General features: G+C 61.4%; 8 protein-coding genes across 8 annotated transcripts; 4 read left to right on the top strand and 4 right to left on the bottom strand.

Moving 5' to 3' along the window:
• Positions 1–1,959: 1,959 nt before the first annotated feature.
• COLE_05993 (uncharacterized protein) lies at positions 1,960–2,340 on the top strand (the record flags this gene model as incomplete). The annotated part of the gene is made up of 1 exon (XM_018426172.1): positions 1,960–2,340. The coding sequence occupies one exon, from the start codon at positions 1,960–1,962 to the stop codon at positions 2,338–2,340; it is 381 nt and encodes a 126-aa protein (XP_018282458.1).
• Positions 2,341–3,299: 959 nt separating this feature from the next.
• Positions 3,300–5,355, bottom strand: COLE_05992 (uncharacterized protein; the record flags this gene model as incomplete). The annotated part of the gene is made up of 3 exons (XM_018421860.2): positions 3,300–4,457; positions 4,578–4,881; positions 5,072–5,355. The coding sequence occupies 3 exons, from the start codon at positions 5,353–5,355 to the stop codon at positions 3,300–3,302; spliced, it is 1,746 nt and encodes a 581-aa protein (XP_018282457.1).
• A 681-nt stretch (positions 5,356–6,036) lies between these two features.
• On the bottom strand, positions 6,037–7,423 carry COLE_05991 (uncharacterized protein; the record flags this gene model as incomplete). The annotated part of the gene is made up of 4 exons (XM_018421859.2): positions 6,037–6,078; positions 6,447–6,760; positions 7,186–7,263; positions 7,390–7,423. 4 exons carry the CDS (start codon positions 7,421–7,423, stop codon positions 6,037–6,039), a joined length of 468 nt encoding a protein of 155 aa, XP_018282456.1.
• A 1,169-nt stretch (positions 7,424–8,592) lies between these two features.
• COLE_05990 (uncharacterized protein) lies at positions 8,593–8,967 on the top strand (the record flags this gene model as incomplete). Its single annotated transcript, XM_018427503.2, has 1 exon — positions 8,593–8,967. The coding sequence occupies one exon, from the start codon at positions 8,593–8,595 to the stop codon at positions 8,965–8,967; it is 375 nt and encodes a 124-aa protein (XP_018282455.1).
• A 1,655-nt stretch (positions 8,968–10,622) lies between these two features.
• Positions 10,623–12,220, top strand: COLE_05989 (uncharacterized protein; the record flags this gene model as incomplete). The annotated part of the gene is made up of 3 exons (XM_018420150.2): positions 10,623–10,658; positions 10,698–11,525; positions 11,561–12,220. 3 exons carry the CDS (start codon positions 10,623–10,625, stop codon positions 12,218–12,220), a joined length of 1,524 nt encoding a protein of 507 aa, XP_018282454.2.
• Positions 12,221–12,909: 689 nt separating this feature from the next.
• On the bottom strand, positions 12,910–15,179 carry COLE_05988 (uncharacterized protein; the record flags this gene model as incomplete). The annotated part of the gene is made up of 2 exons (XM_018425890.2): positions 12,910–13,510; positions 13,543–15,179. 2 exons carry the CDS (start codon positions 15,177–15,179, stop codon positions 12,910–12,912), a joined length of 2,238 nt encoding a protein of 745 aa, XP_018282453.1.
• A 1,398-nt stretch (positions 15,180–16,577) lies between these two features.
• On the bottom strand, positions 16,578–18,635 carry COLE_05987 (uncharacterized protein; the record flags this gene model as incomplete). Its single annotated transcript, XM_018421858.2, has 4 exons — positions 16,578–16,714; positions 16,764–16,800; positions 16,999–18,273; positions 18,609–18,635. 4 exons carry the CDS (start codon positions 18,633–18,635, stop codon positions 16,578–16,580), a joined length of 1,476 nt encoding a protein of 491 aa, XP_018282452.1.
• Positions 18,636–19,323: 688 nt separating this feature from the next.
• Positions 19,324–20,509, top strand: COLE_05986 (uncharacterized protein; the record flags this gene model as incomplete). The annotated part of the gene is made up of 3 exons (XM_018427502.2): positions 19,324–19,340; positions 19,374–20,228; positions 20,272–20,509. The coding sequence occupies 3 exons, from the start codon at positions 19,324–19,326 to the stop codon at positions 20,507–20,509; spliced, it is 1,110 nt and encodes a 369-aa protein (XP_018282451.1).
• Between the last annotated feature and the right edge of the window lie 168 nt (positions 20,510–20,677).

The following is a 20,677-nucleotide window of genomic DNA, read 5'->3' as shown; positions in this document are numbered from 1 at the left end:
GGCGGAGCACCCGGACAAGCAGAGGTAGAGGAAGGTGAAACACAATGTCATGCAGCGCGCTGCCCGTGATGTTGTGGCCACCGTTGCACATGTCTGACCCATCCTCTCAACTGTCTCTGCCCTCTTTGCTCCCTTGTCCATGACGAAGTGCTCGAAGCAGCCACGCTCAGTGGAGCGACATGACCTCGTCTTGCAAACGCGGTTCTGGCCAACAACACAATTCGCGCCGCTCGCTGCGCGCTGGACCCTATCCGCCTAGGAAGACTCACGAGAAGATGAGCTGGGCGTCAGCTTCGGTACGCATACTCAACAGCACTACTCACCATGGCGCGACGCTCTGCGAAACGGCGAGGGGTATCAGTTGAGGTGAGTGTGTGTACGGTTCGTTGACGTCGAGATGTGGGTGGTCACTTTGACTTTGGCACGTGGCTTTTATTCGAGTGTCCCTTTAGTTACCTCCACTCTTCCAGCGTTCGACTCCGGCCGACGATCTTCAGATCAGACTGGTATTTGCGACAATTGCGATTCAGTGCGTGACTTGGCGCTATCTCTGTCAAGACATTCGTACGTGAACATTAGGGCTAGAGCACGAGGTTCTGGGGACCTCTTCCAAATCCTTCTGAGCTCACCGGTCCCGGTGTTGCCGCTCGCAGTCAATGATTGCGTCGCGTATCCGGGCGGACAAGGGGAGCTCTGGACTTATGGTATCAAGCGAGCTGGCGTTGCCCTCTGATCTCACTCCAAGCAGACTAATACTTCCTTAGCGCCGATAGTTCGAAGCCTCAACCTAAGGAAGCAGTCTGGATTGTCGTCGCCTGGTCCACTTGCCATGGCGGCAGAACGTCGTCATCGTCGCACTCAACTTAGCTTGATGTAACTCCGACCTGACGCTGTCGGCGGCCTGAGATGAACATCACACTGTGGCGCTGCCTTTCACACAAACAATTCATGCTTCACACCGCCCATATCACCTGATCAACTTGACCCACGAGCACCCACGAGATGTCCACCGTGACACTAATGCGTATGCCAAGCACATTTACCGCGACCCGATATCCTGGACCACAGCGGCCCAGCCTGCTCCCTCTTGCAAGGCTGCCCGCGCGATCCCGGCCCCGTGACCGCACAGGGCACGCCGAGACGCGGAGATCAGCAAACATGAGGCTGACCACCCAGGGGCAGCAACGTCAACAACCTCCTCATCCCATCTCCCTTCCCCTCTCCCACTCCAGTTACCTGATGCTGTAAACTTGAGAGTGCGCTTCCTCCGTCTCAATAAGTCAGGCGGATGACGCATCGCATCCGAAGCGGCACGGGAGCTCTGACGATAGGCACACGCGCCCTGTTGCCGGCATCTTACCAGACTGACCCTCACCACACCTTCTCCACACGCAGCGGACGGAACTGATCGGCGAGGCGGAGTCGGCCGCGCAACCCGCCACCGTTGAAACTGGGGCATGCAACCTTGTTTCATGGGCTGCGCCAATGGTAGCTGATACCGCGGACATAGGAAACCGTTGGAGCAGGGAACCGAGGGGTACTAGCTCGGCGCGAAACGGAATACGGGGCGGGAGGTCCCGTCCCTAGGCACGCGCTCGAGATGGGAGGTGGGCCGGGGAATTCCATGAAACACGCTTTATTATCTCGTTATCGCGAGCACTTGCCGCTGGATAATAATGCTATGGTGCTGGGAGTCACCATCATCCGAGTGCATGTGCTCCTCGTCCGCTCCCTTGGCAGCATGTGTACCATGCCAGCATCCCCTTGGATCCTTCCGTCCCCGTGGTGGGGCTATTCCCGTCCTAGTCCTTTCCAGTCCCTCGAGAGCTCGTAAGACGTGTCGGGTTCCGGGCGCCGTCCTCCGTCCGGATGTGGCACACCGCGATTCTCAGAGATATATAATCCCCCTCCCTCCCCCGTCTCCTTTATCCACCAACCTCTCCTTTCTTCTCTCTCATAATGAAGCTCTTCGCCGCCCTCGCCATCGCCGCCTTCGCTGCCCCCGCCCTCGCGGCCCCCGCCCCCGACGCCGAGGCCGCCGTCGTCGAGCACGACAAGCGCTTCCTCTCGTGCAAGATCAAGGGCGTCAACTGCCGCGAGGTCTGCCGCTCCTTCTGCTACAAGGACACCGGGCTCTTCACGCTCGGCACCTCGTGCTTCCTCGGCAAGTGCAAGTGCTTCACGCCCGACGGCCGCAAGGTGCGCTGGCCTGCGCGCGAGATCGCCCGCGGCAACTGGCCCAACTGGCCCTCGGCGTGCGGCGGCGGCGGCTGCAACGTCTGCCAGGCCCAGGACTGGTACGCGCTCCCCACCACCACGGAGATCGACCCCGAGGCGTAAGCCGCCCGATTTGGCGTCTCTGAGCATCTGGTCGCCACTGGACAGCGGCGACCCCGGACTTTTTTTAGTACATTAGCCATGCAGTATACTGCATCACCACTGTGCTGAGGAGAGGAGTGCGTCCATGTTTGCGAATCTGGAAAGACATTACGCGGTGGCGGGATCCGCGGTGGATAGTTTCGGATACCAGGAATACGGGATCCAGGGTGGCCCGAGCCGCCACTCTGTGACAGGGGTGTGGCGGGGCGGGGTACGATGAAGGTGGGATGGGCGTGGGTGGTAGAGATTGACTGGGACAAAGTCTATGCTGGGTCGCAGGCACTCTGCCAAGCGACGATAGACTGCTTGGACTGACTTTCGGTTCTTGGAAGGTTCGAAAAGCAATATACGCTTCGTCAGAGCTGCGGATGGGCAACAACGAGCAGCAGAAGTTGTCGAGGTAGCATAGTCGCGCGTTGGGCTGTTGGACGCGTTTGAATCCGGAGAGGCGGGAGTCGGGAGCCGGACCTTGCCCAGCCCACTGCTGTAAGCCGATCCCTCTTCCGCGCTGCCCGGCATGCCCGGAGCATCAGGCTGCGGGGGTTGGTCCATGGGCGTAGGCGTGTGACGAACAAGCCTGCAACAGCCGAGCGGGTGCCATCGGCCCTCAGCCGCCACATCAGGTCGAAATACAATGTGGTCCATTGAATGTCCCTGCCCCACTTCCTGTACACTGGCGAGACAAGACGCAGTGCGAGCGCCATGCGTCTGCCTTGCGCAAAAGCCTCCAAACAATCGAACTTTGTATCAGAGCCCCTTCCCGGCCAAAGCGTGAGAACCAGCACCCAGCACATGCGACCGCCACGCTCGCCAAGCTCGCCAAGTCCCGCACCTCTGCGATGAAATCTCTAGATGCATACCATTACTGCTGAACTCGCTCTACTCTACGTACGGATGGTGTGCACCGCCGCAGTTTTGCCTTACATGCGGAAGACGCCCCAGTCGCCCGAGTCGCCGTCCGCGCCGATCTCGCCGCGGCCGCCGCCGCCGCCGTCCTTGCGGCTGGCCTTTTCGTCGGCGGCGACCTCGAGCGCGAGGCCGAGGACGTCGCGCGTGTCGCTGGGCTGGATGATGCCGTCGTCCCACATCCGCGCGGTGGAGTAGAGCGCCTCGCTCTCCTTTTCGATGCGCGCGCGCAGCTTGGCGAAGCGCTCCTCGGCATCCGCCGCGTTCCGGTTGCCCGACACGGTCTGCATGACGCTCGAGAGCTGGTCGGGGCCCATGACGCACACCTTGGCGTTCGGCCACATCCACAGGAAGCGGGGCGCGTACGCGCGCCCACACATGCCGTAGTTGCCGGCGCCGTACGAGCCGTTCACGACCATCGTGAACTTGGGCACCTTGGCGCGCGCGACGGCGCGCACCATCTTTGCGCCGTCCTTGGCGATGCCGCCGCGCTCCGCCGCCGTGCCGACCATGTAGCCCGTGACGTTGACGAGGAAGACGAGGGGGATGTCGCGCTGCGAGCACAGCTCGATAAAGTGCGTCGCCTTGAGCGCAGAGGGCGAGAGCAGAACACCGTTGTTCGCGATGATGCCGACCGTGTGCCCGTGGATCTCGGCGAAGCCGGTAATGAGCGTCTTGCCGTACTCCTTCTTGAACTCGCGGAACTCGGACCCGTCAGTCACGCGCGCAATCACCTCGCGCATGTCAAACGCCTGGCGCGTGTCGGCGGGCACGATCGAGTTGAGGTCCGAGGCGGGGTACACGGGCTCGCGGACGGGCCGGGGAGGGGCAACGGATGGGACCGAGGCCTTGCCGAGGTCGAGGACGGCGTCGCGCGCGAGGCGAATCGCGTGGGCGTCGTTGTTGGCAAGGTAGTCGGCAACACCGGAAACCGAGGTGTGCATCTCACCACCGCCGAGGGTCTCGTCGTCGACGACCTCACCGGTGGCGGCCTTGACGAGGGGAGGGCCGGCAAGGAAAATGCGGCCCTGGTTCTTGACGATGATGACAACGTCAGACATGGCGGGCATGTAGGCACCGCCAGCAACCGAGATACCGTGGACAACCGAGATCTGGGGGATACCGAGACCAGACATGCGGGCCATGTTGTAGAAGATGCGGCCGAAGTGGTCCTGGAGGTTAGCTCGTGCGGGGGGCGACTCAAGCGAGCAGTCTCTGCCTCTCGCCCAGAATCAACGTCGCATCTCCCTCGCTGCCGCTTCCCTGCTCCTCTCGCTGCTCAATCAACTCACGTGGTCCGGGAAAACGTTGGCCTGGTAGGGAAGCGCGGCACCGCCCGACTCGACGAGGTAGACACAGGGGAGGCGGTTCTCGAGCGCGACCTGCTGCGCACGCAGGTGCTTCTTGACCGTGAGAGGGTAGTACGCACCGCCCTTGACGGTGGGGTCGTTGGCAACGATCATGCAGCGGCGGCCCGAGACAGTTCCGATACCGGTGACGATACCGGCGCCGGGGAGGTTGTCAGGGTAGACCTCGTGCGCGGCGAGAGGCGAGAGCTCGAGGAACGCCGAGTCGGGGTCGAGGAGGGCAGCAATACTGCCGTCAGCGGTGTCCACGTCTCGTGGGAGGCTGGCCGCTGCCAAGGTCGTGTGAGCGCCGGCTGAGCGGGAGGCGAGTGCCGCGTACATTGGGGACGCATGCGAATCTAACGAGAAAGCTCGTGGCCCTCCCCATCCCCCTCGGCGTCGCGCCCGGCTCTGCCAACTCCATCGCCTCGTTCACTCACCGCTCACGGGCACCGAGCTTGCCGTTGCCCTTGCTCTTCCACTTCTCGAGCGACTTCTTGCCGCCGCCCTCGCGCGCCTTGGCGCGGAGCTCGTTCATGCTGGCTACGAGCTTCTCCATGTTCTCCGTCGCCTTCTTAGTCTCGGGGTCGGCGAGGCGGAGGCGCGTGGGCAGGGGCGACGGCGGCGCATTGTTGGGCAAGTGCGGCGGCTGCGCGATGAGGGTACGCGCAAGGCGCACGGGCACGCGGCCCACGGTGGTGGGGCGGAGGGGGAGGCGGAGCATGGTGTCGAGGTAGCGGGGAGAAAATCGATGCCAGTGGTTACAGAGATAGATGTAGACGGCTGGAAGATCAAGCCAGACGAGGATGAGGCACAAGTTCCTCCCGCTGTCGGCTAAGCACCGATGTGCGGGGCCTCTGGCGCGGGCCGGGTATTACGGTCCGAGGTGTGCTGCCGAGGACTCCTCGCCTCTATGTTTGATGCCGTCGCCGACGCCGGCTCACCCCACTGGACACAGCGGCAGGCTGTGGAGGCCCGGACGTAGCCCGCGCACCTAGACGGCCTGCATGCGCGTCGCATACCCAAGAAACAGTGTAGACGATATGCCCCGCCAAGGAGGTGTGAGGGGCTCAACTCTCCCCACCCTGTGGTTTACCCGGATCACCCAACAAGACGTCGACACATGCCAGCTTGCAGCCTGCAGCCTGCAGCCTGCAGCCTGATCCTCACGTTTAATCTCCAAATCCGTTAGTAGTTGTAGCCCAGTAGCCCGTCTAAGGCCGCTTGAACGCCCATTCCACGATCAGATGCACTATGGAATCAGACCATGTCATAGAAAGGTAGATATGAGAGAGACACGACAGCTCGCAGAGCGTCCAACAAACAAACAGCGAAAGAAGAAACGGGCGCGCCCACCAGTGGGCTGAGGGAGACGAAGGGGGATACTACTATCACGCAGCAGTGCTTAGATCTCGTCGCAGTACGGGATGTAAGTCTCGGCGACAACCTGCAAGTCAGCGATGTCCATGCGAGTTGGAATGAGAATGGGATCGGTCCGAGGTGTCAGAATGCCGGGGGCCCGCTGATTTCGCGCCACACTTCCGTCAAACCAAGCGTCACACTTGCGCCAATCGCGGAAGTCGGAAGGAGCTTGGGCGGAAGTCGCGTGGGGGGCCGCTCAAAGGCGCGCGCGACTACAGCCCATATACACAACTGCGTCCATCGCTCGCCGCCAGAGCGTGGCCACGACTCAACAACATGGCTTTCGCACATAGAGTTTGCTGATTCCCCCACCTCAGCCGTCTGAATCCATTCACTTCCCTTCAACGCCAACTCTGCTTCCCCGCCTTCCGTCACGCCTACGCCATCACTCACGTCAAACGCCGTCTGGTTGAAGTCCGAGTAGGCGTAGCAGTCGGTGTCAACGCAGAGAACCTCGCCGATGTAGATGTTGGTGCACTCGTGGTTGATCTGGGGGTTGTTGGTCCAGAGAGTCTCGGCGTCCATGCCATACATCTCCTGAATCCACTCGCAGGTGTCGCCCTCGACGACAGTGTAGACCTTGGTGCAGTCCTCGCCCTCAACGCCAAGGCAAACAACCTGGTCGGGCATAAGGTTGTCGCAGTTGTCGTTAATCTCGGGGGTGTTGACGTGCGCGAGCTGGAAGGTGGAGACACCGTAGCGAGTAGCTGCGAGTTGCACAAGCGCACGAGATGGGACGAGATGGGAGGCACGGAAAAGAAGGTGTGGGGATGACGCATAAGGGGGAATGTTCGTGCCGCGTGATGTGTAGTTTGGTTCGGATTCGCGTGCGTGATGAAAGTATTGAAATGATGGCATTGTCCGAAGTCCGATCAAGAAGATTTCGAGGGCGCGTCAGCATGCCATCAAAAGATCACGAGCAGCATGAACACAATGGAGCGCGGTAAATGCCAAGTTGATGGGAGGGGCGGTGGTGTTTGGAGTGCTTGACCATCCAGCAGTCTGCCAACCCTTTGCGGGGAGCACGAGCCCCGATTGTACAACTTGGCATCCACCCGCCCGCGTGACAATGAATGGAAGACTCGCCGCGCGGCGCCGCACTTTCAGACGCTTTGAATGCAAGTCGACTCACAGATCTTGTCACAGGTGTCGCCGGCGACAACGGTGGCGGTACGGGTGCACTCGGGGATGACCTCGTTGGCGCGGACAACTGGGTGCGCGGGGGATAAAGGGGAAGGGAGTCAACGCGAATACGGTGACCAAAAGCGATATGGGAATGGCGTCAGCATGTGTTTTGCGACACAGTGGACTGCCTAGGCGGTATAGACGAACGTACGGGAGAGGAAGGAGACCAGGAGGAAGCCAAACATGACGTTGATTGTGGGATGGGGGTTGTTGGGAGAGATGAGGGTGCGTGAAGGAGCGTAAAGACGGTGAACGATGAAGGAGCGTAAAGAGCGTGCGCAGAAATGGATGTGAGGAGAGAGAGAGAGAAAGAGAGAGAGAGAGAGAGAGAGATGGAGAGGAGGAGGATTAGGAGGAGGAGAGAGCGATAGTGAGTGATGAGTTCAAGGGGTTGAAGGGGTGAGTGCTTGTGCTCTGCATGCTCTGGCGAGGTCAATGGGGGAGTGCAGGCGTAGGCTATGCGAGGGTCCATGCAGCCCATACAGCCCATACAGGCCATACAGGCAGCAGGCAGCAGGCAGCAGGCATGAGTGGGGCCAAAGGTATTCTATCAGCCAAGGGGGGGGGAGAGCGGTCGCATTCCTTGTTGGGGAGCAGCTAGCAGCACAAGACGCGCCGCGCGACTCAGGAACCAATCCAGTCGTTCCTGAGAGCCGGCGCCACTTTGCCTCATCCGTACCATATCGTTGGGCCAGTTGCAACTGTTCAACCCTGAGCCTCGCGTGCCCATGCCGGCCATGCCAAGGTAGACCTCCCCTCAAACGCGTCAGTCCGTAACACGTCCCTGCTCATGTACGCTTTGGGCGGTGTGGTGGCGCATATCCACCCCCATGACACGCAGCACGCAGCAAGGGGGGGTTGTCGGCCTCCTTAGAGTGCGGCGTGTGCGGCGTGTGCGGATGGCACGGCGTGAGTGAGGCGCCAAGGACGGCGCGAGAGCTCGGCGCGCGCGGCAGGGTGCCGAGGCGACGGGTCAAGTTGGGGCCGCGTTTCGAGTCTGATCAATTCTGAATTCTGGAGTGAGTATGAGGCCGTCACGTGTAGCATTCTAGCAGCGCTGGCAGTTGCCTCTTGATCATTTCGACGTGAAATCGTGATTCAGTTGTCATCAGACCCCAAACCTGTGACTTGCGCCATTAGGCAATGGGGTTTTGGGTGAAGGCGATCGGGTAGGTGGTGTATGGTATCAAGTCGAGAGGCAAGCGAGGTTGGGGTGGAGTGCAACTGCACAGCTGCACAAGTTTATTAGGTGGGTTGTGAATTGTGGACCAACTGAGGAGGATGCGCCCTCGTCTGATCGTCTGAATAGCCCTCACCTTCTTTGATCTCTCATCAATCTCCCAATTCTCAGCTAATGGAGCATGGAGCATGGAGCATGGAGCATCGAGCTACCTCCCACACCATGCACACCTCATGCTGCCATTCAGCCATCCAACCCTCCCCCCCACACGCCCCACGATCCCACGATCCCACGATCCCACTCCATTCACTCATCTCCTTCCTCGCACCTCCTCCAACTACTCTGTCTCATCTTGTTCATCTTTTCCCACAGTCCCAGTCTATCCACGTCATCTTGCTCACCACTAAAGCCCTTCTCTCCTCACCAGACACTCACAATCACACGGCGCGTCCAGCTGTCTCGGCTCCAACACTAGTTCGCACCAGTCCGCACCCGTCCGCACCAGTCCGCACCACTGTGATCAACGCCGCCGGGGATACCACCACTTGACTCTCTCACAATGACGCATCCTGTAGTTGCGATCCCTGGCCAGCGTAGCCCATACGTGAAGGCCGCGGCCTCGGCCATCCCTCGGGCCCGACATCTATCACGGGCAGTCAGCAGCCTTCCTTTGTCGCCGTGTCTCAACCACGCCAGGAGGCTCATTGCCAGTGTATAAAAGGTGAGCAAGAGTTGATCATCCCCTCTCGCCTCTCGCGGGGCACAGGCTCATCGTGCTGGCGGACCCCCCAACACCGTGCGCGGGTTAAACAGGAGCTAAGAGCTGTTCTCAGACGGCGGGAGAATGACCTTCCCCTCCGTCTCCGCCCTTTGGGCAGGTCGTCCCGCGAACTCTCCACTACTCTCCTCTCACGCCCCGTCTCGGATGCGGGCACAGCTTTTTGGAGCGCTCACTCTGCGCTCCGTCTACCACCGAACGGCCATTTCATTCACAGACTGCCTTCTCGCTGACGTTTGCACGTTGGGTCATTCCGCATTCCGCATGCCGTCTCCACCCGTCGACCTCACTGAATACAGATGACGGGCCCACACGGAGGCGAGATGGTATCCATGCCATCAGCGAGGTGACGGAGGGTTAGTCATCCTCTGGAAGCGGGATTAAACTAAAACCAAACAAGCTCGCTCAGTGAGCGGCCATTTCCGAGTTGAATTACCGGTCCCACCCGCTCGAGGTTGGGACAATTTGCCACCTGGGCGCTGGAAATCCCTGAGACTGGCCCAGTCCCTGGAGATCTGGCAGCTCGCTTGATCGCTTGGACTGCCCGATTCAGCCCGTCGGCCATCGCCTCCCTTCTCCCCCCCCCCACTTTCCCCACAGCCGAGGGCTCCCCTCATCGCCGAGGCCTACACGCGTGGTGGCGCTCTCCCCCTTCTTCCGCACCACCTTTCCGCACCTGTTTTGCCCGCTCCACTCTCTCGCTTTGCATGTCTCTCTCCTCCTTCCCGTGCGACTGCAGATTCCCCGAGCTCTCCCTATCGGCCTGCCTCAGTTGCAGAGCTGCCAATCTGCCAAGCTGTAGAGCTTTATTCCATGACCAGATTCGAGTCCACTGCTCGACCACCTCGGAGCCGAAGCCGGCGGCTTGAGACGTCACAGCTCCGAGCGGCTCGAGCACACAGCGGGGCGCATGTTGCCAGCGCTTGCGATCTCCCCCGGCCCCCGGCCCGGGGCTCGCCAGATCAGCCACCTCACTCAAGTGGCCGTGTAGGGCTTCGAGGCCGAAGGCCACCGACTCATCGTGAACGGGTCCGTGCTTCTGACACGAACATATAGTTGCGCGAGCCCCATCGCGAACCACACAACCTCAACTGCTCCCAACTGAACATTTAATCACCACTCGACGTCCACCACTCGTCCTCCGTTCTCTTCTGGCTTTCTCTGCCTCCTTCCCTTCCCTTCCTTGTCTTCTCATTCCCTCCGCCCCGCCATGTCCACATCCTCACTCAACATGGACAGTGGATCTGCAACAGCCGACACCCGCACCCTTACAGGTGTACCATCAAAGACGGGATCACTTAAGACGGGCATTACCTCGACACCAGAGCTCGACCAAGTCGAGCATGTTGACGCCGAGAAGGCACCGTCCGCCGCCGAGGCTACCCCAAACGCTGTTCCCGATGGCGTGCTCGAGGGCGTGCGCCTCATGCTCGTCTTCCTAGCCATGATGCTCTCGGTCTTCGTGAGTCACCGCCGCCCGTCTGCACAGTCTAACCGCCAGATGTTTGCTCTAGACCAGTCCATTGTGTCTACCGCCATTCCCGTCATTGTCTCGCAGTACAACAGGTTCGATGCCGTTGCATGGATCGTCACCGCCTACTTCCTCACGCAGTGCGGCCTTATCCTCCTTGTAGGCCAGCTTCTCACCGTCATCAAGGCCAAGTGGATTCTCCTCGGCGCCATTTTTTTCTTCGAGCTCGGCTCTCTTCTGTGCGCTGTGGCCAACAGCATGGACATGCTCATCGCCTCGCGGGCGATCCAGGGTATCGGTGCCTCAGGCATGTTTGTCTCCATTATCGCCATTATCGCTGTCGTGACCCGTGTCGAAAAGCGCGCCGCCTTCATGGCCGGCTTTGGCTTTGTGTTTGTTATCGCTTCCGTTATCGGGCCACTCCTTGGTGGTGTTTTCACTGAGCAGCTGTCTTGGCGCTGGTGCTTCTGGATCAACCTCCCCATCGGTGGCCTCGCCGCTGTCGCCGTCGTCTTCCTCCTTCCGGCACACGACCCGGTACGCCGCGAGAACTCGCCCAAGAACCTCCGCGAGGCCCTACGCCGGATGGATTGGCTGGGCTCCGCCCTGGCCATGTTGTTCGTCACCTGCCTTCTCCTTGCGCTGCAGTGGGGTGGCAACGAGTATGCGTGGTCCAACTGGCGCATTCCCCTCCTTTTCACTCTCGGCGGCCTGCTCTGCATCGCCTTCTTCGCATGGGAGTGGTACTTCAACGAGGACGCGCTCATTCCTCGCGATCTAATGACCAACCGCACCGTCGTTAACGCGTCTGGCGCCATCTTCATGTTGATGATGGTGATGCTGGGTGGAACATATCAGGTAATTAAAGAGAGAAATGAACACTGACCAAACAGCTCCCTCTGTTCTACCAAGCGACGCGCAACCACTCGGCTCAGAAGTCAGGCATCGACATTATCCCCTTCATGATCATGACCTGCATCGGCATCTTTGTCTCGGGCGGCGCTGTCACCAAGTGGGGTCGATACTACCCCTTCTTCATCATCGGCCCTCCCATCGCAGCAGCTGGCGTTGGCATGCTGTACGTGATCGATGCCAAGACGACCAGCGCTTTTATCATCGGTGCCCAGATTCTCGGCGGCTTTGGCATCGGCCTCACTTTCCAGAACCTCATCATGTCCACGCAGGCCGAGTACGCACCACGCCCCGAGCTCATCCCGCAGGCGACGGGTGTCGTCTCCTTCTTCCAGCTCACCGGTGCAGCCCTTGGCATTGGCATCGTCAACACTGTACAGTCCGTCTATCTCAACCGCTACATCCCGCAGTTTGCGCCCACGGCGCCATTTGAGATCGTCCGCCGCTCCACCCAAGCCATGTGGCAGATTGATCTCCCAACCGAGGTGCGCGACCAGGTCGTGCACGCGTACACAGCGGCCATCTCGAAGAGCTACATCCCAATTCTCGTCGGTCTCGTTCTGACTCTTGTGTTCGGCGCTCTCATCCGCAACCACAACATGCTCAAGCTCGGTGGCGCGGCCAACATGCACATGGCGTAATGCTCTCGCGCAGGCGCTCGGACTCTGTCATCTCACATCTTCACCTGTAGCAGTATGATTAGACGCTCTAGACGTAATGCATCAACACCATCCACTCTGAACATGTGTGGGTGAGGGGGGAGTGGTGGGCACGGTGGGCACAGTGGGTGGAATGTTGACGGGCAAGCAGCCCTGCACTCGCTTCCGATCTCGCCTCGCCCGAGTGGGGAGTCTCGTCGCGCGACCCGACATACCAGAACTGAGTCATCTACGGTCAGCTGAAGTGCCCGTGCCGCCATGAATACATGTGCGCGATGCCGGCGGGCGTCAGTGGCCGGCGGCCGGCGGGCCGATTGACAGCGACAGCAGTAGAGCAATGGGACAAGTCCGAGCATGTGCTGCTCGCGCCATGTGGAACAACCACTGCAGTGTCTGAGCTTCGCCAACAGAGGCAAAAGAGGCATGTGTTCGGCCGACGAAATCCCGGGCAAATTCATCCATAGCTCGTCGCCTCATCCAGTGCGCCACATCAAGTGGTGCGAACACAGAGTAGATCACTGTGCTAGCCATTCCGGAATTGTGTCAGCTTGCGGCGCACCTCGTCTGCGCAACGGAGCCATTTACACGCCTCATGCACCGGACAGCGCCCGAGCTATGCAGATGCAGATACATGGCATTTTGGTTATGATTTTACGGATATACACGTGTCCTCACACGCTGCGGCTCGAGCGCGTGCTGGGCCGGCTGCACGCCGTGACGATCTCGAGCTCGGCGTCGTCGCCTTCGCCGTCGCTCTCCACGCTCCCCTCCACGCTCGCTTTGGCGCGCAGCACCTCGCACGCAGCCGCGAGCGCGCGCTCCGTCATGCCGCGCCACTCGGGGAACCGCGCGCAGCTCGCGCTCGCGGGCGCCGACGCGGCGTACACCCGCTCCCTCTCTCTCTCCTCGATCCCGGCGCTGCGCGCCGCGGCGATGCGGCGCGCGACGTCGATATACGGCGTCGCGGGGGTCACGGGCGTCGCGGGCGGCGCGCGCGTGCCCTTCGCCGCGGACGGGTCGACGTGCGCGAAGTGGCAAGCCGCGCCCATCGCGCACCGGCCGGCCTGGAAGTGGCGGCACGGACGGGTGCGGAACGGCGTCGGCTTCGGCAGGTGCTGGCCCTCCGGCACCGTTCTGACGTGCGCAAAGGGGCAGGCGGCGTCGCTGCGCAGGCAGCCCTCGGCCGTGTTGTAGAACTTGCAGGGCACGGACTTGGCGTGCGGCCCGTACCGCGGGGACGGGAGGCGGCCGCTCGGCGGGAGAATGTGTTGGCTGGCGTCAGATGGGTGTGGGGAGGCACGTACAACCGGCATACGTCGCCCTGGGGACACTCGCGCCCGCCGCTCTTGATCCAGAAGTGGCACGGGCGCGTGCGCCAGTACTGCTTGCCCGCCATGTCCGGCGACAGCGGCGGGCGCAGGATGCCGAGGCCGTACCCCTGCGCCCAGAAGGGCGCGTACTCGTCGAGCACGGGAAACGGGACCGGGCTATGCTCCTCCCCGCCCCACTGATACGGCGAGTACGGCGCGTTGTACTCGCCCTCCTTGAACGTGTGCGAAAAGTAGGGCGAGTACTCGGACACGGGGGACGGCGTCACCCACATCCCCGCGCCGTGCCACTCCGGCGACCACGGGTATCCGATGTTGTGCGGATAGTCTTCTTCAAGCGTCGGCGGGATGTCCGTCTGCACCTGCAGCTGAACGGCGTTTTCGTGTGCCGTCCAGTCCTCCGCGACGGGCGGAAACTCAGACGCGGCCTTCAGCCGGCGGCGCGGCGGGTTCGCCAGCGGCGCAGGCAGCGCGTACTCCAGCGCGGGCGTGAGGAGCGCGTCGGCGGGCGGCGACGCGTCCGCCTTCTTCGGCAGCCTCGGGCGCGCGCTGCGCGGCGTGCGCGGCGACAGCGCCGGCTCCTTCTCCTTCTTCCCGTGCTTCTCTTCATCGTACAGGTTCGTTGGGTCGTGGATGAACGAGCAGTATTCGTCGCCGTAGTCGCACGAGCCCACCGCATAGTCCTTGCACGGCACAGTGCGGTACTTGAGTCGGCCCTTGCCGGCGGGCCCCTTGCCGCCACCGCTCATTTTGTAGACGAAGCCGACCTCGGCGCCGGTTTCAGTCTGCACGGACACGGGCTCGCCCGCGGCGATCTGCACTCCGCCCTCGATCTGCAGCAGGGCCGGATGGGCTAGCGCACTCGCCTGTGCCGCAGCGAACGTGCCGCTCGTCGGGTCTGGCGTCTCCTCACGGGATGAGAGGAGGGGGATAGCACTAAGGGCCGCCGTGACTGCCGTGGCAGGCGGCACGTCGACTTTGTGTACAAACCGACACGGGGAGGACGTGCACGTCATCCCGGCCGTGTGGTAGTATCGGCACAAGATCTTCTCCTGCAACCGCGGAGTGGCTGCGGCCGCGCTGGGCGTAGCCGACGCCGGCGTGGGTAGTCCTGGAGACGAGACGAGCTCGAGGGTGGGCACGGCTGGCGCTGTGGCCTTCAGCCCTGTCGCGTTTGGGGTCACCGGTGCGCTTTCGGCATACAGCTCCCCATCGCCGTTGAGAATAGCCACGGTGAGGCCACGTGCGCGCGGGAAGCTCGCGCTCGTCGGCGTACGCCCTGGGCTCGCCGGCCAGCGGCGGCCCGTGCCCGGTCCTTTCGCACTCCGTAGCGCAACGTCGATACTAATGCCACGCGCGGCTGCCTGTCCCGCCATTCGAGAGTGCACAGGGGCCGTGAGCGGGCCCGGAGCGGCACTAGACGAGGCGGAGAGCGCTAGTGGGGGTGGCCGGGAGGCCGTCGCCGTCACAGGCGTTGGAGGAGGCGCCGAGGGCTGCCGGTGCTGGGGGATACGGTAGGTCTCCATGCTTTCTGGTGCGTCGCGGTTTGCTCGATGCGCAGAGAACGAGGAAGGCGTACGGAGGCCAGTGAAGAGCGTGGTGGTCGCGGACATTGTGGGTATTATAGTACGTCAGGTAGGTATGAGCTTCCGGGGGCGTGGGTGTGGGAGTGAGGACGGGGATGGGGACGGTACCGGGCGTATGACGAACGTGACTGCAGCTGCGAGACGCACGCGCTCCAATGGGTGGACGTGTGCGAAAGACAGGATGCTGAAGATATAGTGGCCAGCAAGAAGTGAGGAGCAAAGGACCGAAGCAGGCCTTTTGTGCTGGCCGCCAGGGCGACAGTGCGAATGAGGCCACAATTCATGTTCTTTCCAGGCTGGTTGCAAGTGGCAGACGAGGGCCCCGTCCGACGGCGGATGGCGGAGCGAGTTTGGGGGTTCGGCGCGCAGGAACAAAGGTGGCGGCCTGGCTGGCGCGTCCCGCGTCGCGCGGGTGACGCTTCGAGCAATGTCTCGCGGCCGCGCGCGGTCCTCTGTGTGGGTGCTTCGGAGCAGATTAGTGATTCCGGTATCCGGTACGCATTACGGTCTGCGGGTCTGCGGTCTGCGGTCTGCGGTCTGCGGCCTGCGCTCTATGCTCCTTGCTGATGGCTTGATAGCCCCGGTCCTCTAACGGGGCGGCGTGGTGAGGGGCGTGTCCATCGTCGCACAGTTCACACACAGAAGGCGTGGAGGGCGGTGACGGGAACTCGAGCTAGGGCGACGCTTGTCGGTTAGCGAGATCCAAGGAGGGCATGAGGGCGATAGTGGAAGGATGCAAGATGCAGGAGTAGGGGGATGCGTGGTGGGCAACAGGAAGAACGAGGAGGATGAGGATGAGGATGAGGCTGGGGCTGGGGCTGGGGCTGGGGTTGTGTGCGGTATCTGGTGTACGGTGTGTCGAGGACCGAGGAACATGGGCCGTGCAGTGGCTGTGGCGTGTGTACAGGTGACGCCGTGGCGGGTGGCGGTGTGGCGGGTGTGGCGGCCAGCACCTACGAGTACAGTACTCCCACATACCCGGACATCTGATCGTGCCCGATCACCCGATTGAAAGGATCTTCCGCCGACAGAACTGCAGAACGCCTTGTTCGCACTGCTGGGAATTGTGGATACATGCACTTGCTTTGCGTTCGCGCATGCCCTTTTTTCTGCATTGCTCGTCTCGCGTGTCGCTTGTGGTCTGCATCGCTGTCAAGCTGTCAATATCACGATCCCGTAACTCACGTGACATCCTCCAGCTTTCTGTCATTGCTACTATGTGGCGGCGCACATGCCGCCCGCCCCAGGTTTCTCAACGCGGACGGTTGAGCAGCTGAACCGACGCGATCGGCTGAACAACGCTTGCTGGGGTCATGGTAAGGTGTGAGAGAAATAAAAGGAAAGCCACCCCGGACGACTCGTATCAGTGTAAGCTGCAGATAAATACATCCTCTATCTCCGTCAATGATGCCGGATCGTATTTTATTACGCCTCAGGCCCAATCATGAGCTCAGGGCGAACAACCTTGTCAAACTCCTCAGCCGAGATCAGACCAGACTCAAGGGCAGACTCGCGCAGGGTGATGCCCTTCTTGTGCGCGTTCTTGGCGATGGAAGCAGCGTCTGCAAGTTAGTCATCGTTGCGCGAGCTCGGCTTCTGCGCTGGACTTACTGTCGTAACCGATGCTCTTGTTGAGGCAAGTGACGAGCTGGATGTGTGAGCGGATTCCAAAGAACAGGACGATAGCAGGGTGGAGCACGAGGGAGGAAAGCATAGGCTGGGTAGGAGGAGACAAGTGGAAAGTCGTGAGCGCCGGGTGGACGACCTCCACCAACCACCACCGGAGCCCCACCTCCACCAATACCCCCAGCACATTCTCTGTTGCTCAATCCTTTGGCAAACTCACCATGAGCGACTCGTGAAGAAGCTGCTCGATGCGCTCCTTGTTGGCGGTGATACCGACAACGCAGTTCTTGGTGAACGAGCGGGAGCCATCAGCAAGGAGGCGGATGGAGCGGAGGAGGTTGGCAATCATGACGGGCTTGAACACGTTCAGCTCGAACTGGCCCTGAGTGCCAGCAAGCGAGATGGCGGCGTTGTTGCCAATGACCTGGGCGCAGACCATGGTAAGGGCCTCGCACTGAGTGGGGTTGACCTTGCCGGGCATGATCGACGATCCGGGCTCGTTCTCGGGGAGGTTGAGCTCGCCAAGACCGCAGCGGGGGCCCGAGCCGAGGTAACGGATGTCCTGGGCGATCTTGAAGAGCGACGAGGCAAGAGTGTTGAGCTGGCCCGAAGCCTCGACAATGGCGTCGTGGGCGGCGAGGGCCTCAAACTTGTTGGGGTTGGTGACGAAGGGGAAGCCGGTGATCTTGGCGATCTCGGCGGCGACGGCGGTGTCAAAGCCCTTGCGGGTGTTGAGACCGGTGCCGACGGCAGTGCCGCCCTGGGCGAGCTGGAGGAGGTGCTTGAGCGACGACTCGACGCGCTCGATGCCGCGCTCGACCTGGGTCACGTAGCCGGAGAACTCCTGGCCAAGGGTGAGAGGAGTGGCGTCCTGGAGGTGGGTGCGGCCGATCTTGATGATGTCCGCGAACTCGTCACGCTTGGCGGCGAGGGCGTCACGAAGCTCCTTGAGGGCGGGGATGAGGAGGGTGTTGATCTCGACGACAGCGGCGACGTGCATGGCAGTAGGGAAGGTGTCGTTGGACGACTGCGACATGTTGACGTGGTCGTTGGGGTGGACAGGGTTCTTGGAGCCGCGCTCACCGCCAAGAATCTCAATGGCACGGTTGGAGATGACCTCGTTGACGTTCATGTTGGACTGAGTGCCCGAGCCAGTCTGGAAAACGACGAGGGGGAACTCCTCGATGAGCTTGCCCGAGATGACATCGTCAGCGGCCTGGGAGATGGCCTTGGCGACCTTGGGGTCGAGGCCGTAGGTCTCGTTGACGTGGGCAGCAGCCTTCTTGAGGACACCGAAAGCCTTGATGAGGGGAGGGGGCATGCGCTCAGTGGGGCCGCCAATGTCAAAGTTCTGGATGGAACGCTGGGTCTGGGCACCCCAGTAGCGCTCGGCGGGCACCTGGAGAGGGCCAAAGGTGTCGCGCTCCTCGCGGAACTTCTGGGCCATGATGGAGGAAGTGGTGAAGGTGCGGGTCGCGCGGGGGAGGGCGCGGAGCTGTGAGAAGAGTTAGTACTGGGCGTGAAGCCGAGAGTGGGGTTTGAGGGATGGAGTGTGATGTGATGAAGGAGATGCAGGAGACTCGGTCTCGAGGCGACAGGCTGGAAGACAACGAAGACAAGGCGCGTGTGGTGCCCACTTGCTGTGGTGATGCATGGTCTCGGGCGGGTGCATCCCGATGAGAGCGAGGACCCAACACCGGGCATGCCCGTGACCCAGGCCGTGTGAACAACGCACGCTCTACTTCCGGCTATTCGCAAAGCGGGCACAACGACACGACGCGAGCGTGGGAGAGAAACAAAGAAGGAGAGAGAGAGGGAGGGGTTACTCACGCCGGCAGTGGAGCGAGACGCGAGCATGTCGAACGGATGACTTTTGGTGATGACAAGAATGAGAGAAACAGAAACGTCGAGAGCAAAAGCAAAGAAGCAACCCTTATTCTTTATCAGATCAGAGGAGGAGACGTGGTGTGTCCTGCCGACCTGCCTGCAGAGGTATACCCCGTACCCCGACCGGCCGAGCCGTTAACCCCACTCGCTCCTCAACCCCCCAAGCACCCTCCAGGCCTCGAGGTCTCGGCGGGGCGGGTCAGGCAGCGGTGACGAATGGAGCCGACTTTTTGCTCGTCGCCGTAGCCGATCCCGCCTGGCTCCTCTGCCACCGTCGGTGCTTCTCGGACGTTTATCATCCGCCCGATCTAATCCGACATGCATTCCCGCACGGCTCACCAATTCCACCAAACGGCTCACCGGACACGGTATATCCGGGCCCCACTCCATCTAGGCACGCACTCACACGTGGATTTTGAGCGGTTGGAGCGGAATCATACACCCGACAGACGCGTGGCATTGTCACGTGACGATCTAGTTCACCATCACGTGACAGATGCCATCTGACACGATGATCTTGCTTGAGTGGATCAGACGCGACTGCCTTGCCACCCAACAATTACAACAACAAACCTAATCTTGACGTAACCCTTCTTCCTCCTTTCTCCTTTCTCCTTCCTCCTTCCATCAACTACACAATCCGTCTCCTGTTCTTGTCATGTTGCAGCCTGCAAAGTGAGCCTCCCATGGATCCTGCTAACCCTCCAGACCGCCGGTGCGTAGGACGTACGGCAGGCGCTCAGCGCCGTCGCCGCCACGCACGAGCATGCTCTTCACACCACCCCCATCCTCCCCGAGTCTGTCGTCGCACGAGGAGCCTCTCTCGCCCAGTCGTGCGACTCTGCTATCATCTTCCCCCACCCCCTTGAAGCGCATACTCGACTCTGATCCGATCGAGCCTCCACTCAAGCGTGCACGGCCATTATCTTGCGTCGACTCCAACCTCCCCAGCGGCCATGTCTCAAAGCAGGCTACATTGGCGTCCTTCTTCGGACCTATCCGACGCAGGCGCGGGCCACTGTCCCCCTCCCCTTCCTCCTCACCCGCTACGAAACTCAAGTTCAAGCCCAAGCCAACACCCGACGTCAAGCCCAAGCTTGCCCAGCTCCACTTCATGAACGGGGCGCAGCGCACCTGTGCCGAATGCGGCATGTCCTACGTGAGGGGCGGGGAGGACGACCGCACCCATGCGCACCACCATGCCCGAGTGACGCGTGGCATTCCCTTCCCAAAAAGCCGCGCGGGCGTCGACGCAGGTGCAGTATCCTGGAGCGGCGGGAGCGCACGCCTTCTGGTCACCGACGGGCGGTGGGAGGACGTGCACTCAACCGTCGACGGAGTGCTCTCAGCCTCTCCTCTGACGCCCAAGATGCGCGACGCGTGCAAGCTCGTCCTCGCAACAACGACCTCCCCACCCCCCAACGCCAAGCGTGGGGTAAAAGTCGACCGTGAGCGTATCGTTGGTGTTGTGGTCGCGCAACCTATCGAGACGGCCATGCGCGTTTTGCACAGCGGTGAGGATGTCAAGGACAGCGTTGACAGCGGCGGCGGCGTCGTGTGCGAGTAAGTTGACTTTCCACCCATCTAGTCAAGATGCTGACTTTAGCCCTACACCCCTCCCCACACCACTCGGTATCCACCGACTCTTTGTCGTGCCCGCATACCGTCGATGCGGTCTGGCTCGCGCAATGCTCGACGCTGCCGCGTCACATACGGTTTACGGATGTCGCTTTGATCCTACAGCCGGGGAAGTCGCGTTCTCTCAGCCCACAGACAGTGGGCGCGCCGTCATGCAGGCATGGGGCAAAGGCGCGGTTCGTGTGTTCGACGAGAGCCAGTTGTGACCTGCGAGGGGGGCAACCAATAATTCATTGCCATTCGTTTTGTATCCATTCGCATTCTCATTGCATCTTTCCATCTGTACAACACCATCATGCATGTTCACTGCACTTGCATCAAATCTCGGCATGTCCGGCATGGCACGACTTGGGACGCCACGGTGCCTGAAATGG

This window comes from Cutaneotrichosporon oleaginosum (assembly GCF_008065305.1).
Source record: "Cutaneotrichosporon oleaginosum strain ATCC 20508 chromosome Unknown ATCC20508_contig05, whole genome shotgun sequence".
In the NCBI taxonomy this organism is placed as follows: Eukaryota; Fungi; Basidiomycota; class Tremellomycetes; order Trichosporonales; family Trichosporonaceae; genus Cutaneotrichosporon; species Cutaneotrichosporon oleaginosum.
Note: the sequence above shows the minus strand (reverse complement) of the source record. Positions and strands in the feature narration are given on the sequence as shown.